We start from the raw sequence: 12,761 nt of genomic DNA on the forward strand, positions 1-12,761 counted from the left end.
AAATGAATAAATAAGTAAACAATTTTTTAAAATTTTAAAATTGGAACGTTAGTTGGGGAGTGGATGTAGCTCAGTGGCTTTGCATGTACTTCCCAGGTACAAGGTCCTGGGTTCAATCCCTGGTACCTCTTAAAGAAAAAAAATTCTATAAAATAGAAAACCTGACCTACAGAATTTTAAAAACAGCTTTAATTTCTAATTCTATTCTTAAATATGTTTAAACTCCCCAAATCAGAAAGGAAAAAAGAGTTATTTACACTAGTTCAAGTTTCTTTTTCTGTAATAAAGATATTATGGACTGCATGTATAAAAATGGTATGCTACAAGATCTTCCATATTCTCTTAGTTATTATATGTACTACACATTCTTCAGGATCCCTTAAAAGTAGTCAACTGACTCAAAGACTTCCAGGGAGAGGGCAATATCTACCGAGGGAGACAGTCAGCAGGGACTCTGAAGTCTTTTCTGAGGCCTGGCTTATTGTTTTCCCATGCTGTGGTTTTTCTAATGGATTTTCAGGAGATGTCAAAGCTCCACCACTTCCTAAATTATAAGAACTTTAATCGAAAGTTTAAATTGGAAGTGCTGTTTGTAGACACTTAACACCCAATGAAAGCCTAGCCATCTGACAAATTCTTGAGTGTTCTCTTAAGAAAATGATGCAGGTCAACATCACACCTTTAGCATGTCCTGCTTTTTGATGCTCAGCCCCAGCTGCTGATCTAAAAGTTTCCTGGCTTTGATGATTTCACAGTTGGAAAAATAGTATTGTTTACAAAGTCTTTCACATTTGAATAAAAATCTGCCCTCTTTAATTTCCTCCCATGGGAATAAACAAAACATAATTTCAAATTTTAAAAGATAACTCTAAAAGAAAAGCTACCCTATATGCATAGATCACATAGTAACTGCGTATCACAACAATATTATTTAATTACCTAGAGAACTTAAATATCCAACCAATGCAAGTAAATATTCTATTGTTTAGGCCTACAGAAAACAAACATGAAACAAAGTCTTGCAACTATGCACAAAATATTGATAAACCCAAAACATAATAGTTGGGTGGTTAAGATAACATCATTAATGTTTAAATTATTATTTTATAATATATATACAATACAAGACACATTAGATGTACACTTAAATTACCAGATGTATTTGCACACATCTATACATATACATATATGTAGGTGCATTTTATAAAATATATTTAAATGTGATAAGGGTCTTCTTTCTAGCTCTTAGCTTTTATATTCTACCTAAGATGCTACAGTCAAGAATTTCTGAGTTAAGTTTGTAGACTCAATGACTTATAATATTTAAAAAGATATGAAATAATTCTGTCTTATTGTTGAATGCCATGTAGACTGGGGAATGTGAACATCAAGAGGTGAATTGTATGTGTAGAAAAGAAGTCAGGAAGGCACTTGGGCTCCATCCTCCCTGTCTACCAACCACCTAATCCCGTCCACTCCAGTGTTACCACAGCATGAGTGATCAGGAAGAGCACAGTGGCCTCGGAGTGGGCAAAGGACGCTCAGAAAGATGCGCTGCTCAAAAATTTCTCCATTCCCAATAAAAGTTTATTTGGTTAGTAAGGGATTGAATTGAAGTGGAAAATACCATCTTGGAGAGTAAGTCAATTAAGTTAGTCACACTTTGTTCTGAGTTAATATTAACTACCTGGCCTAAAATTTACCTAAATTTATAGATATCAAAAATTTACAGAGGTAGCAGATGCCAGTGCTACATTAGTAACAAAGACATGGGTCAGAATTCAGACTCTTCCACTTAATATTTAAGTTTTCTTGGGGGAAATTATTTAAGTGAATCTTAATTTCTCTGATCAGCTTCATGGGATGGTTGTGATGATTAACAGACATTCAATAAATTTCCCCTCTGACCTGGGAAGGAATAGTTACATCTGGAATCTTGTGACAAACCAAAGGTGGGACACACTGGAGGCGTTGAGGTGTGGGCAAGAATACAAAGGCAGAAGCCCAAAGAGAACTAAAAGGTCCAATGAGGCTCCTAGATGTTTACAAAACAGTAAAGAAACAGTTATAAAAGAGCAGATAAATGGAAGTTAAGTTTCCTAATTATGCAGTAAGTGGCAGCTTGTTACATAAACTGAAACACTGATAATATAAAAGACAAGTAAAAGTTTAACACTGAGACTTGAATGTATGTAATTACAGTATTCAGCTACAAATCCTAGTAGTTGCTAAATGGGTTTTTGGTTTATTTTGAGGACACAGTGGAATAAAAAATTATGCCAACCTATGAGTTAATACTCAAATTTTCAGACTCTTATTAGACTGACTAATCTTCTAGAGACTTTTGTTAAAGTTTTTTTTCTAATTTCTTGTTAAACTAATACACATTTGGGAATTAACTGTTACATCAAAAGCTTATCAAAACTGATTTACAACTACAGCAAAACAGGCTAGCACCTTAACAAATAAATTTTGCTGTTCCTATCTCTACTAAGCATAACTAAAAACTAATCACGGAGCAGGTGTAGCTCAGTGGTATAGCGACTGTACAAAGTCCTGGGTTCAATGCCTGGTACCTCCTAAAAAGAAAAAACAACAACAAAGAACCAAAAAACTAATCTTTGTATATTTTACTGACTGAAGTAATTTTATTTTGCCTAAATCGTTCTTCCTTTTGATCCTGATGATATATATGTCAAATTACATGACAAGCAAAATCTGAACTTGGCCAGCAGCTTTAAGAAGTAAAAATGGATTGAAAGCCGAATTGGTCTCTTATATTTTTAAGTTTAAAAAGCTGCTTTATGAAAATATTTATTATAGGAACTAAATTGGAATGTAGATAATACAGTCCATTTAGCCCAGAGTTCCATATAAGGCAATTCCATATAACCCTAAAAGCAATTCAGAATAGTTTATTTCTTTAAAGGATATCTCACCTTTGTAGTAATATAGACTGGATCTTTCATATGGCAATACTAAGTCATCAATATACATTCTTCAAGAATTGGAATGTTTAGAAGATCTAAAACTCAGAATATTATAGGTTTTAATTTTATTTTCTATAAATTCTTTCTGTAGCTTCTTTCATCAACTACTGTAACTAACCTATTTACAGGCTCTTCCAAGTCTACTTAGCGATAATATTCTGAAAACAATGTTTTATAATTTCTATTTCTAAAGACCTAAAAAAAACTTCTCAATTCCAACCGAATCAAACATAAACTAGTTTGGAACTCAAAGACTTCCAAAACCTGTATTGACCCTAATATAGTAATTTATTGCCATAATCATCTGTAATCACGAAACTAACTCTTATTATTATCTTACCTTAAATAAAGTTCTTAATATTTCAAAACTGAGGCTATTTTTTAAGGTCTAGTCAAATTAATACATTCATTTACCATCTTAATCCCTACCATGTGGCAAGGATACTTCTAGATCTTGGAGACACAACAATAAAAAGAGGCATGGTTCCCACTCTCAAACTGTTTCAGGTCCAGTGTGAAATATTTCCCAGTGACCTCTGCTGAACGTAGAACTCGGCTTTCCTAAGTGCTTAAAACTCTTAAGTTTTCAGGACTTGTCTTGTAAATTACATTAAAATGTATGTGTTATATCTATTGCTAAAATTAGAACTTTAGCTTCTGTGGGGCAGAAACGACTTTTCATTCTAAGAACACTACATTTTATATGATACAACCTCAAAATTATTTTGTTGATCGGAAGGTTGGTGAGAAAAATTCTAAGTATACATATTCAGTATCATAATAAAATTATCTTATTCCTCAAAAACAATATATTCAACTGGATTTAAGGATTAGAATATGGCTGTTAGTCAGAAGTTGGCAATTAGAGACACAAAGAAAAGGTCAATTTTTTATAAACAGATAGAATAGGAAAGGCTTATCAAAACAGAGAAGCAAGAATGAAAGTTAGAGGAAAGAAAATCTGAATTAAAAACAAAGCCTTAAATAATTTTCTTTCACCTCCAAAGGGTGGCTGTGGGAGGCAGGATCACAGTTCTTAAAGGCAAATACATGAAATACAGCTTATTAATCAAAAAATAAAATAAACTACAAAACTTGACATACATATTTTTAGAGATTCTGAGAAAGCAAAGCAACTAACCTCATCAATTCCTCCACTTTATCATCTACATCCAGGTCCTCTTCAGAGGCTTCAAAACTGTACGATCTCTGACCCAGACTGTTTGCATGATAGCGAGTTGGTGACACCTTCCCATTGGAAGTGGACAAGCGCTCGTTACTCTCCCTCCCATTTTGATTGGTAGTACAAGGCTGTGGGGAGGTATCGTAGCTGTTGCTGGGTGATGGGGACATTCCTGAATGCTGGGTCTGTGTGGAAGCTGTTGCTGTAGAGGAAGATGCTGGAACATTGTTAGTACTATTCCCATATGAACTTCCTCCATAGCTGGACCTTCTTCCAAACTTGTCACTATGCTCTTGATCAAGACGGTCCAAAGTTTCCAAGGCATGAAGAATTTCATGTTTAGTCATTCCAGTACGTCGAAGACGCTGAAGCAGATCTATCTGCTCTATGGTAAATCTGGGTTCATCTGTATAGTGAGACATGGTTTCCAGCAAACTAAAGAAAGAAAATGATAAAAAAAAAGTCCCTTTATTTACAACAATCTACTACAAACATATCATTATATAGAATGATCAGCAGAAGATGCAATAATTCAATATACAAAGTTACATCAACTTCTCTACTGAAGTAGAGACATGCCCTGTGCTAGAATATTAAGCCATGACAAAAAGATTGGTACAGATATTGAATTTATAAGCAGATGGGCATCAGGTATAATAAAAAATCCAATTTCATATGGCATAAAATTTTCTTTCTCCTCAATTTGGTGAATATCTGAACCAAAGTTTCATTTACAGCAATAATAACAAAAAGCTAGGTAGGTAAAGTACATTAAGCCCAGGCTATGAGATGATTAATAGGTGTTTTTTTCTATTTCAAGTTAATTATTCTATATTAATGGAAAGTTGCTTAAAGAAATAGTTTAGTTTACTTTATCATATAGTCGCAAAATCTGACCAAGGAATTTCATAATGTCTTGTAATGAAAACAAATTATTTGCTAAGCTAATACACCCAAGCACACACTAATAAACAGCAAAAAATACTTACATGGAAAAGTAGGAGAGGTACATAAAAACTTAAGTACCATTTTATCTACCTTTTAACAATTTCATGAGTATTTCATGTCTGTAATACATTCTCTTAGTTTCCTGTGAAATGGATCTTTCATAGTTGTACCCAAACTGAGCTTATCATTTTTCTAAGGAAACTGTTTCTATAATATGCTTTATTTAACTAGCACAAGATACAATAACATACCTGAAAAATACCTTTTTAGATTGAATAATCAAATTAACTTGAAGAGGCTTGCCAAGTACCATAAAAATGCTTTGAATTCTTTTCTTCTTTCCCCGTTAAGCTTTTTTTAAGTGTTTATCTCTATTTTTATTTTCATACTTCTAGTACCAAACATGATGCAAGGCATATAATAAGCTCTTAATAAGACTGAATGCTTTCCCATTAAGATCAGAATGAAAATGTTCACTACTATCACTTCTACTCAATACTGTACTAGTTCTAGTCAGTACAATAAAATGAGAAAAAGAAGTAAACAGCATACGGACTAGAAAGGAAGAGGTAAAACTGTTTTCATCAGCAGGTAACATAATTTAGTATGTAGGAAATGCTCCAGAATAAAAACAAAATGGGGAAGGGGGAAGATGGCAGCAGAGTAGAGAGCTCCTAGAGTCAGCTTATGCTACAGGGCAGTTCATAATCAACTAGAGCTACCAAAAGTACCTGTTTGGGGGACCCAGGAGACCAGAAGAGCATCATGGAGCATCCTGGGAAGAATGGGAGGAGGAGACTGCCCATCTGCAGTGAGGACCCGTGAGCTGAGCCCTCCATGCTGCAGAGGCCAGAGCCCGTCCCATGAGAGCGGTGCAATACTCCTCAGGAGCTGTTCCATGGCTGGAGTTGGAAGTTCCCCCAAAACGGGGGAGGACAAGACGGTCGGACACTGACTTCAGCTACTGATTAGTAAATTTGGCTGACTAAAGTCTAATCCTAAGAACAGCCAAAGTTTGAATCTGTCCAAGTTGGAAAGAGGCCAGTAGCTGATATTGTGACTCTGCCACTGGCATGAGGGGTAGCGGGACTAACTGAAAATCATGGACTAGACTGTTGGACACCTGTGGCTCCATCCCCATTCCTAAGAGGATGAGGTGGGCAGTGCTTCCTAACCTCTCTGGGCAACTGCACGTGCTTCCGGCCCCCATGGACTAGACTAGTGGACACATCAGTGGCTCCGTGCATGTTCCCAGCAGGAGGAGGAGGCAGGGTGCTGTCTCAGCCCCTCTGGGGGACTGCAGCTTTTAAACAGACACTACATCTATAGTCAAGTTATGTTTTGACAAGGCTGTGAAGTCCAGCTTAGCAAGAACAGTCTATTCAACAAATGGTGCTGAGAGAACTGGATATCCATAACTAAAAGAAAAAAAGAGGATACCTATCTCATACCATATATAAAAATTAACTCAGAATAGATCAAAGAAATAAATATAGAAACTAGAACCATAAAACTCCTAGAAGAAAATGTAGGAAAACATCTTTAAGATTTGGTGGTAGGTGGTGGTTTCTTAAACCATACAGGAAAATCACGATCAAAAGAAGAAAAAATGGACAAATGGGACCTCCTCAAACTTAAACACTTCTGTGATTCAAAGGACTTTGTCAAGAAGGTGAAAAGGCAGCTCACTCAATGGGAGAAAATATTTGGAAATTACGTTATCTGTAAGAGTTTGATTTCTGTGCTATGTATAGTGATAACACAACTTGAATAATAAAAGGCAAGCAATCCAATTAATAAACGGGCAAAAGACTTAACTAGACATTTCACCAAAGAAGAAATACAAATGGAGAAAAAAACACATGAAAAAAATGTTCAATATCATTGGCTATTAGGGAAATGCAAATCAAAACCACAATGAGATATCTTACACCTCACGGAATAGCCATTATTTAAAAAAAAACAGAAACAAAAACAGAAAACTAAAAGAGCTGGAAAGGACTGCCCTGATGCTGGGAATGTAGAATGGTGCAGCCTCTGTGGAAGACAGTGTGGTGGTTCCTCTGGAAGCTAAATGCAGAACTGCCATACGATCCAGCAATCGCTTACTAGGAATATACCCAGAAGAACTGAAAACAGGGACACGAACAGACATTTGCACACCAATGTTTGCAGTGGAGTTATTTACAATCGACAAAAGATGGAAATAACCCAAGAGTCTATCAACCAATGAATGGATAAACAAAACATGGTATATACATATGATGGAATACTATGCTGCTGAAAGAAGAAACGAAATTGGGACACACATGACAACTGGATGAACCTTGAGGACATTAAGCTGAGTGAAATGAGCCAGACATAAAACGACAAATATTATATGGTCTTACTAATATGAAATAAATATGAAGAATAAACACTAAATACAATGAGTAAACTCATAGAGGTAAACCCTAGAATATAGGTTACTAAGAACTAAAGGTAGGTTGAGAAGGGGAGAAGATGCTTAATGTATGGAACATTATTAATAAGGTTAATTGTAAAAATGTGGAAAGGAATACAGTTGAGAGCAACATATTGTAATGAGTGTAACTAACACTGCTGATTTATAAATGTGACTGTGGCTAAAGGCAAAGTCTGTGGAAGGAAATGTCAATTGAAAGGAAACTAGAGAACAATCTAGGGAACGTGTAACAGTGATTTCAATGGTAGATCAAGATTGTGGTTAAGAATATAAATGTAAGAATGCTCTTCTTTTACAAAATATCTTTTAAGGTAAGTCACAGGAAAATTAAAACTAATGTAACTTATGGATGATAGTTAACAGTAATAGTGTAATATCTTGCAGCAATGGCAAGAAGATATTTTTTCAATACTAAGGAACAAGAACAAGGATGTATAAGGTGATAGGAGATTTTTTCCTATTGGAGTAATGAAAACGTTCTAAAATTGACTGAGGTGATGACAGCACAACTATGTGATGAAAAGGTGAGCCAGTGAGTGTACACTCTGAATGGATTGTACAAAGTATGGGACCGTATAACACAGGGAATTCAGTGGTGGAAGAGGGACTGTGCTTAACAGGACAAATATGGGAACATTTTCTCCTGAACAGTAAGAAATATATAATACCAATACAGAGTGTTAATAATAGGTGGAATTTAGTACCAGGAATGCGGTAGTGCTTTTGCAATTACCAAAATTCTGGAACAGTTTTATAAATGGGTAAGGGGTATTGGGGGGATTGTGAGATCTTGATAGAAAAGGCATAGATTTCTTTGAAAAGATTGTTGGTAGGAATATGGACACTAAAGAGATTTTTGATGAGGCCTTAGAAGTAAACTATGAAACTATTAATGGAAACTGGAGAAAAGGTGACCAGTGTTTTAAAGTTGGAGAGAACTTAGCAAGATTCACTCCTGGTGTTACATGGAAGGCAGAATTTGAAAACTACAAGGTTGGAAATTTAACCAAGGAGACTTCCAACCAAATGTGGAAAATGCAGCCTGGCTTCTCCTTCCAGCTTATAGCAAAATGTTAGAGAAAAGAGATAAGTTGATAATAGAAATGTTAGGGGGAAAAAAACCAGAAACTGATTCCAGAAATTCCAAGCCTCTGGAAATCAAGCCCCAGGTGATAGTGCCTCATTTGAGGAATTAACTAAACTTGGAACTTGTAAGTCAGAATTGAAATACAGTTATCGAGGAAAGACTTGTAGAAAGGCTTACTGTCCGATGGCTTGGACCCCTGCTTCCTACATTCTAAACCAACAAGCTTTTTGAGAACTGCATGAACAAAACCACTGTCAGCCTGGACTAAAAGGGACATGGAGGGGAGAGAGAGAGAAGGGAAAATGGCTTTAAGAGGAACACCATGGAAGATGAGGCCTGGAATTCAGACATCTCCTTGGGCCAAGGGAGGAACCCCACCCATGCGTACAGACAAGATGAGTTTGCTCCAGCATTTGAAGAGAGTGGCTATCACAGCCTGCTGTTCAGTGAGAGTTTTGCCTTCCCAGGGTACAGAGAGGGTAGAGCACATTCCCCAAGGATTGGGGAGAGTTCTGTCAACAGCCCAGTACCCTGAGAGGGGTGGACTTGTTCCCCATAGATCAGGGAAAGTGTGGCCATCACCTCAATGTTCTTGGAGGGTGAGGTCTGGAGCTCAGTCCATACAGATGCTTGATGAGTGTGGAACCAAGAAAATGGCCACTGGACAAGCCTGTGGAAAGGATGGGCTCCCAGAGGGCCCCAAGGAAGAGAAGAAACCATCACCTTAAGAGGGACTCTCAGACTTTGAAATCTAATGAAGTATGCCCTGCGGGTTTTCGGAACTGTAGGAGATTCATGTTTCCCTCCAAAATTCTCCTTATGGTAAGGCAAATGTTTATCCTTTGTCTGTCCCTTCGTATACTGGAAGCAGATAAATTGTTTTGTAAGTTTCAGAGGTCTACAGCCAGATGGGACTTTGGCCCAAGACAAACATGTTTCTTTAAACTGATTTGAGATGTGATTTTGTACTTTGCATTGTTAACTGAAATTATGTTTAAGATTAAACATATGTTAAGATTAGGGCTTTGATTCAACCATGTCATTAGGGCAACTCAGTTTGTGTCCCCACCCTCTTTGTGGGTATTATAAACAGATGCTCAATCAAGGAGACACAGAAGTAGATACACAGAGAAGATACATAGCAACTCCATAGACATGGCACAGGACCCAGAAAGAAAGACAAGTCATTTGCCTGATAGTTTACAACTGACTTTGTGAAGAGAACAGAGCAGCTGAGCCCAGAAAGAAATAAGCACCAGGAAGAGAGATAAGCCCTCTGCCGGCCTACAGCTGAGATCAGAACAGGCTGGGCCCACAGAGCCTTAAGAGGGAAGAAAAGGCTGAACCCTTGCAGACATGGCCTGCCATCTTGCTTTAAATGTGGCAATAGGGTTTGGTCAGGAACTAATCTTGAGTTGGACTCTTTTGGGTCTTTTAACTGTAAGCTTTTATCTCAAATAAATATCCTTTATAAAAGCCAACAGCTTTCTGGTACTTTGTATCAGCACTTCTTTTGGCTAACTAATACAGGTGAGTTGGGGAAAAAACACACCAAACGTAAGACATGGGCTATAGTGAGTAGTAATATTTTGATGATGCTCTTTCATAGTTTGTAACAAAAGTTTCACAACGATGCAAGGTTTTAGTGGCAGAATGATGTATGGGGGGATTTGTATGATGCTATGCATGTTTATGTTGTGAAATCACAAGTTTAACTATAAATTTATTTTTTATGTATGTTCATGTATGAATGATGTACTTCAAAAAATTTTTTTAACAAATCATTTTATTGGTACATATTAAAAAAGCATAAATCCATCCAAAGTGTACAATCAATGGTATTTGGTATAAACACATGATTGTGTATTCATGACTTAAATCATTAGAACATTTTCATTATTCCAATAATAACAATAATAAAGAAAAATAGACAAAAATTTTATTAAAAATTTTTTTTCTAGTTAGACTAAGGGAAGACTGATACTCACTAAACTGTGTTCAGCTGGAGTGAGTTGTTAGTTTGGTATGTTTCCAATGTGGAAAAGCTATTTTGCAGGAGAATAAATCAGACATATTAAGAGATGTAGAGCAATGGGGAAAACCTTGCCATGTTCATATCCTTTTGGTCCAATTTCTAAGTCCTTGCTACATCCCTGTCTTTCCTGATGTTTTGAGAGAGAATAAATTTCACTTTATGTGTAAGCCTGCTTAATTTAAATGACTGTTCCTTGCACCAAGGGAGTCCCCCAATGCATAGATATAACACCTTAAGCAAAAAGATATACAATTGCTAGAATGGAATATCTAGTGGAATCACTAGAGATGACAAAATCACATACGTGATGCTGAAGATAACAATATTTTGCTGAGAAAACACAAAGATTAGAAGCTTTCTAGGAGATTAAGAATAATATTCCACTATGCATTAACATAAACAAAGGCATACATTTTGTCATGTCCAAATTTTATTTCTCATAATTTACCTAGTTCAAGCTCAAAATAACGAAGTTATGGGAAGGTTAACTAAGTCTAGGATGTCAGTCATTCTTTTATAATAGGAAAAGATAACATGTGAGTAAGAACTGAATTAATTTTCTTATGTAGCACAAGGATTGTTCACAGGATAAGAAATATCTTTCATTTTAAACTACTAATCTGAATGCAGACTCAGGCCAACAATAATTGAAAATGATATGAGAAGAATTTTTACACTGCATTAGCACAGACAATGTTTAAAGCATAAAAGGACAATTAAATCCAGGAGTTATATACCAGGAGTTATGACTCAGTTCATAAACTTAGGTTCTGAAAATACCTTGATATGAGATGTCTTAAATGAACCTGTCTACAATAAATGTTATCACTTCTTCGAGATGTACCTAAACCCTTCTTGGATTAGACATAACATCCAGGACATACTTTCTTAAACCAAATCCCACAACTATGAAAGAAAGGTAGAGCAGCATTCATAAATGATTAACCTTGGGAAGCAGACTTTGCCCAGTGGTTAGGGCGTCCGCCTACCACATGCAACGTCTGAGGTTCAAACCCCGGGCTTCCCTGACCCGTGTGGAGCTGGCCCATGTGCAGTGCTGATGCATGCAAGGAGTGCCGTGCCACGCAGGGGTGTCCCCCGCGTAGGGGAGCCCCACGTGCAAGGAGTGCGCCCCGTAAGGAGAGCCGCCAGCGCGAAAGAAAGTTCAGCCTGCCCAGGAATGGCACCGCACATACAGAGAGCTGACGCAGCAAGATGACACAACAAAAAGAAACACAGATTCCCATGCCGCTGACAACAACAGAAGCAGACAAAGAAGAACACACAGCAAATGGACACAGAGAACAGACAACCAGGGTGGCGGGTAGGGAGAGAAATAAATAAATAAATCTTTAAAAAAAATAAATGATTAACCTTGAAACCAGATGGGCAAAAAAGACATTACTACCTTACTTGTAAGCATCAACAGTTAATAAAATTTTACTGGATAACAAGAATCTTTCTTCACCTTGATTCTTTTATCTTTATTATTATTTTTAATCTGTAGTGACTAGGCAAAATAAGTTAATTTAATTTTGCATATATGGTATTTACTATATGCTAATTTAACACATTCAAAGTCAATCTGAGTCAATTACAATATTCACCAACTAAAGATATAACTCAGGTCCTTGCTACAAATGGTACAGTGCCCTCTTTCTCTAATTATTACTATCACTGAAGGTGTGGCAGTTTTAAAATAAGAAAATGACAATAAGTGAGAATAAGTAAGAGATAAAAATATATTAGGGATTGGTCTCACTAGTGTGGTGAAAATGATTCTATGATTTGAACAAATAGGAGAGCTGACTAAAGCCTAAGGACAGAAGCTGTGAATATAGCTATGGCATAAAAATGTTCTTTTCATAATAAAAACTTTGAGAAAAGTGGGACTGTATTCCAGGATGTCAATTACACTTCAATAATTTAATTGCTTTAAAATTACCAATAATTAAGATTGAAGTTTTTTATTGTACTTTGGTAGTTACCTCATGCACATTTGGGGTCAGGGAGAAGAACCCAAGTGAAAACATAATAATTTAAAGAAGGAAATT

The 12,761-nt window shown here is 36.3% G+C and overlaps 1 protein-coding gene across 13 annotated transcripts in view; it reads right to left on the reverse strand.

The window, feature by feature from the left end:
* HMBOX1 (homeobox containing 1) overlaps positions 1-12,761 on the reverse strand; it is a 287,753-nt gene that overhangs the window by 122,676 nt on the left and 152,316 nt on the right. For all 13 annotated transcript variants that reach the window (XM_058288066.2, XM_058288059.2, XM_058288069.2 and 10 more), the window contains exon 3: positions 4,132-4,608. In XM_058288066.2, coding sequence (XP_058144049.1) covers positions 4,132-4,608 — 477 coding nt within the window. The remainder of the gene's footprint in view (positions 1-4,131; positions 4,609-12,761) is intronic.

Source organism: Dasypus novemcinctus, chromosome 25 (assembly GCF_030445035.2).
Source record: "Dasypus novemcinctus isolate mDasNov1 chromosome 25, mDasNov1.1.hap2, whole genome shotgun sequence".
In the NCBI taxonomy this organism is placed as follows: domain Eukaryota; kingdom Metazoa; phylum Chordata; class Mammalia; order Cingulata; family Dasypodidae; genus Dasypus; species Dasypus novemcinctus.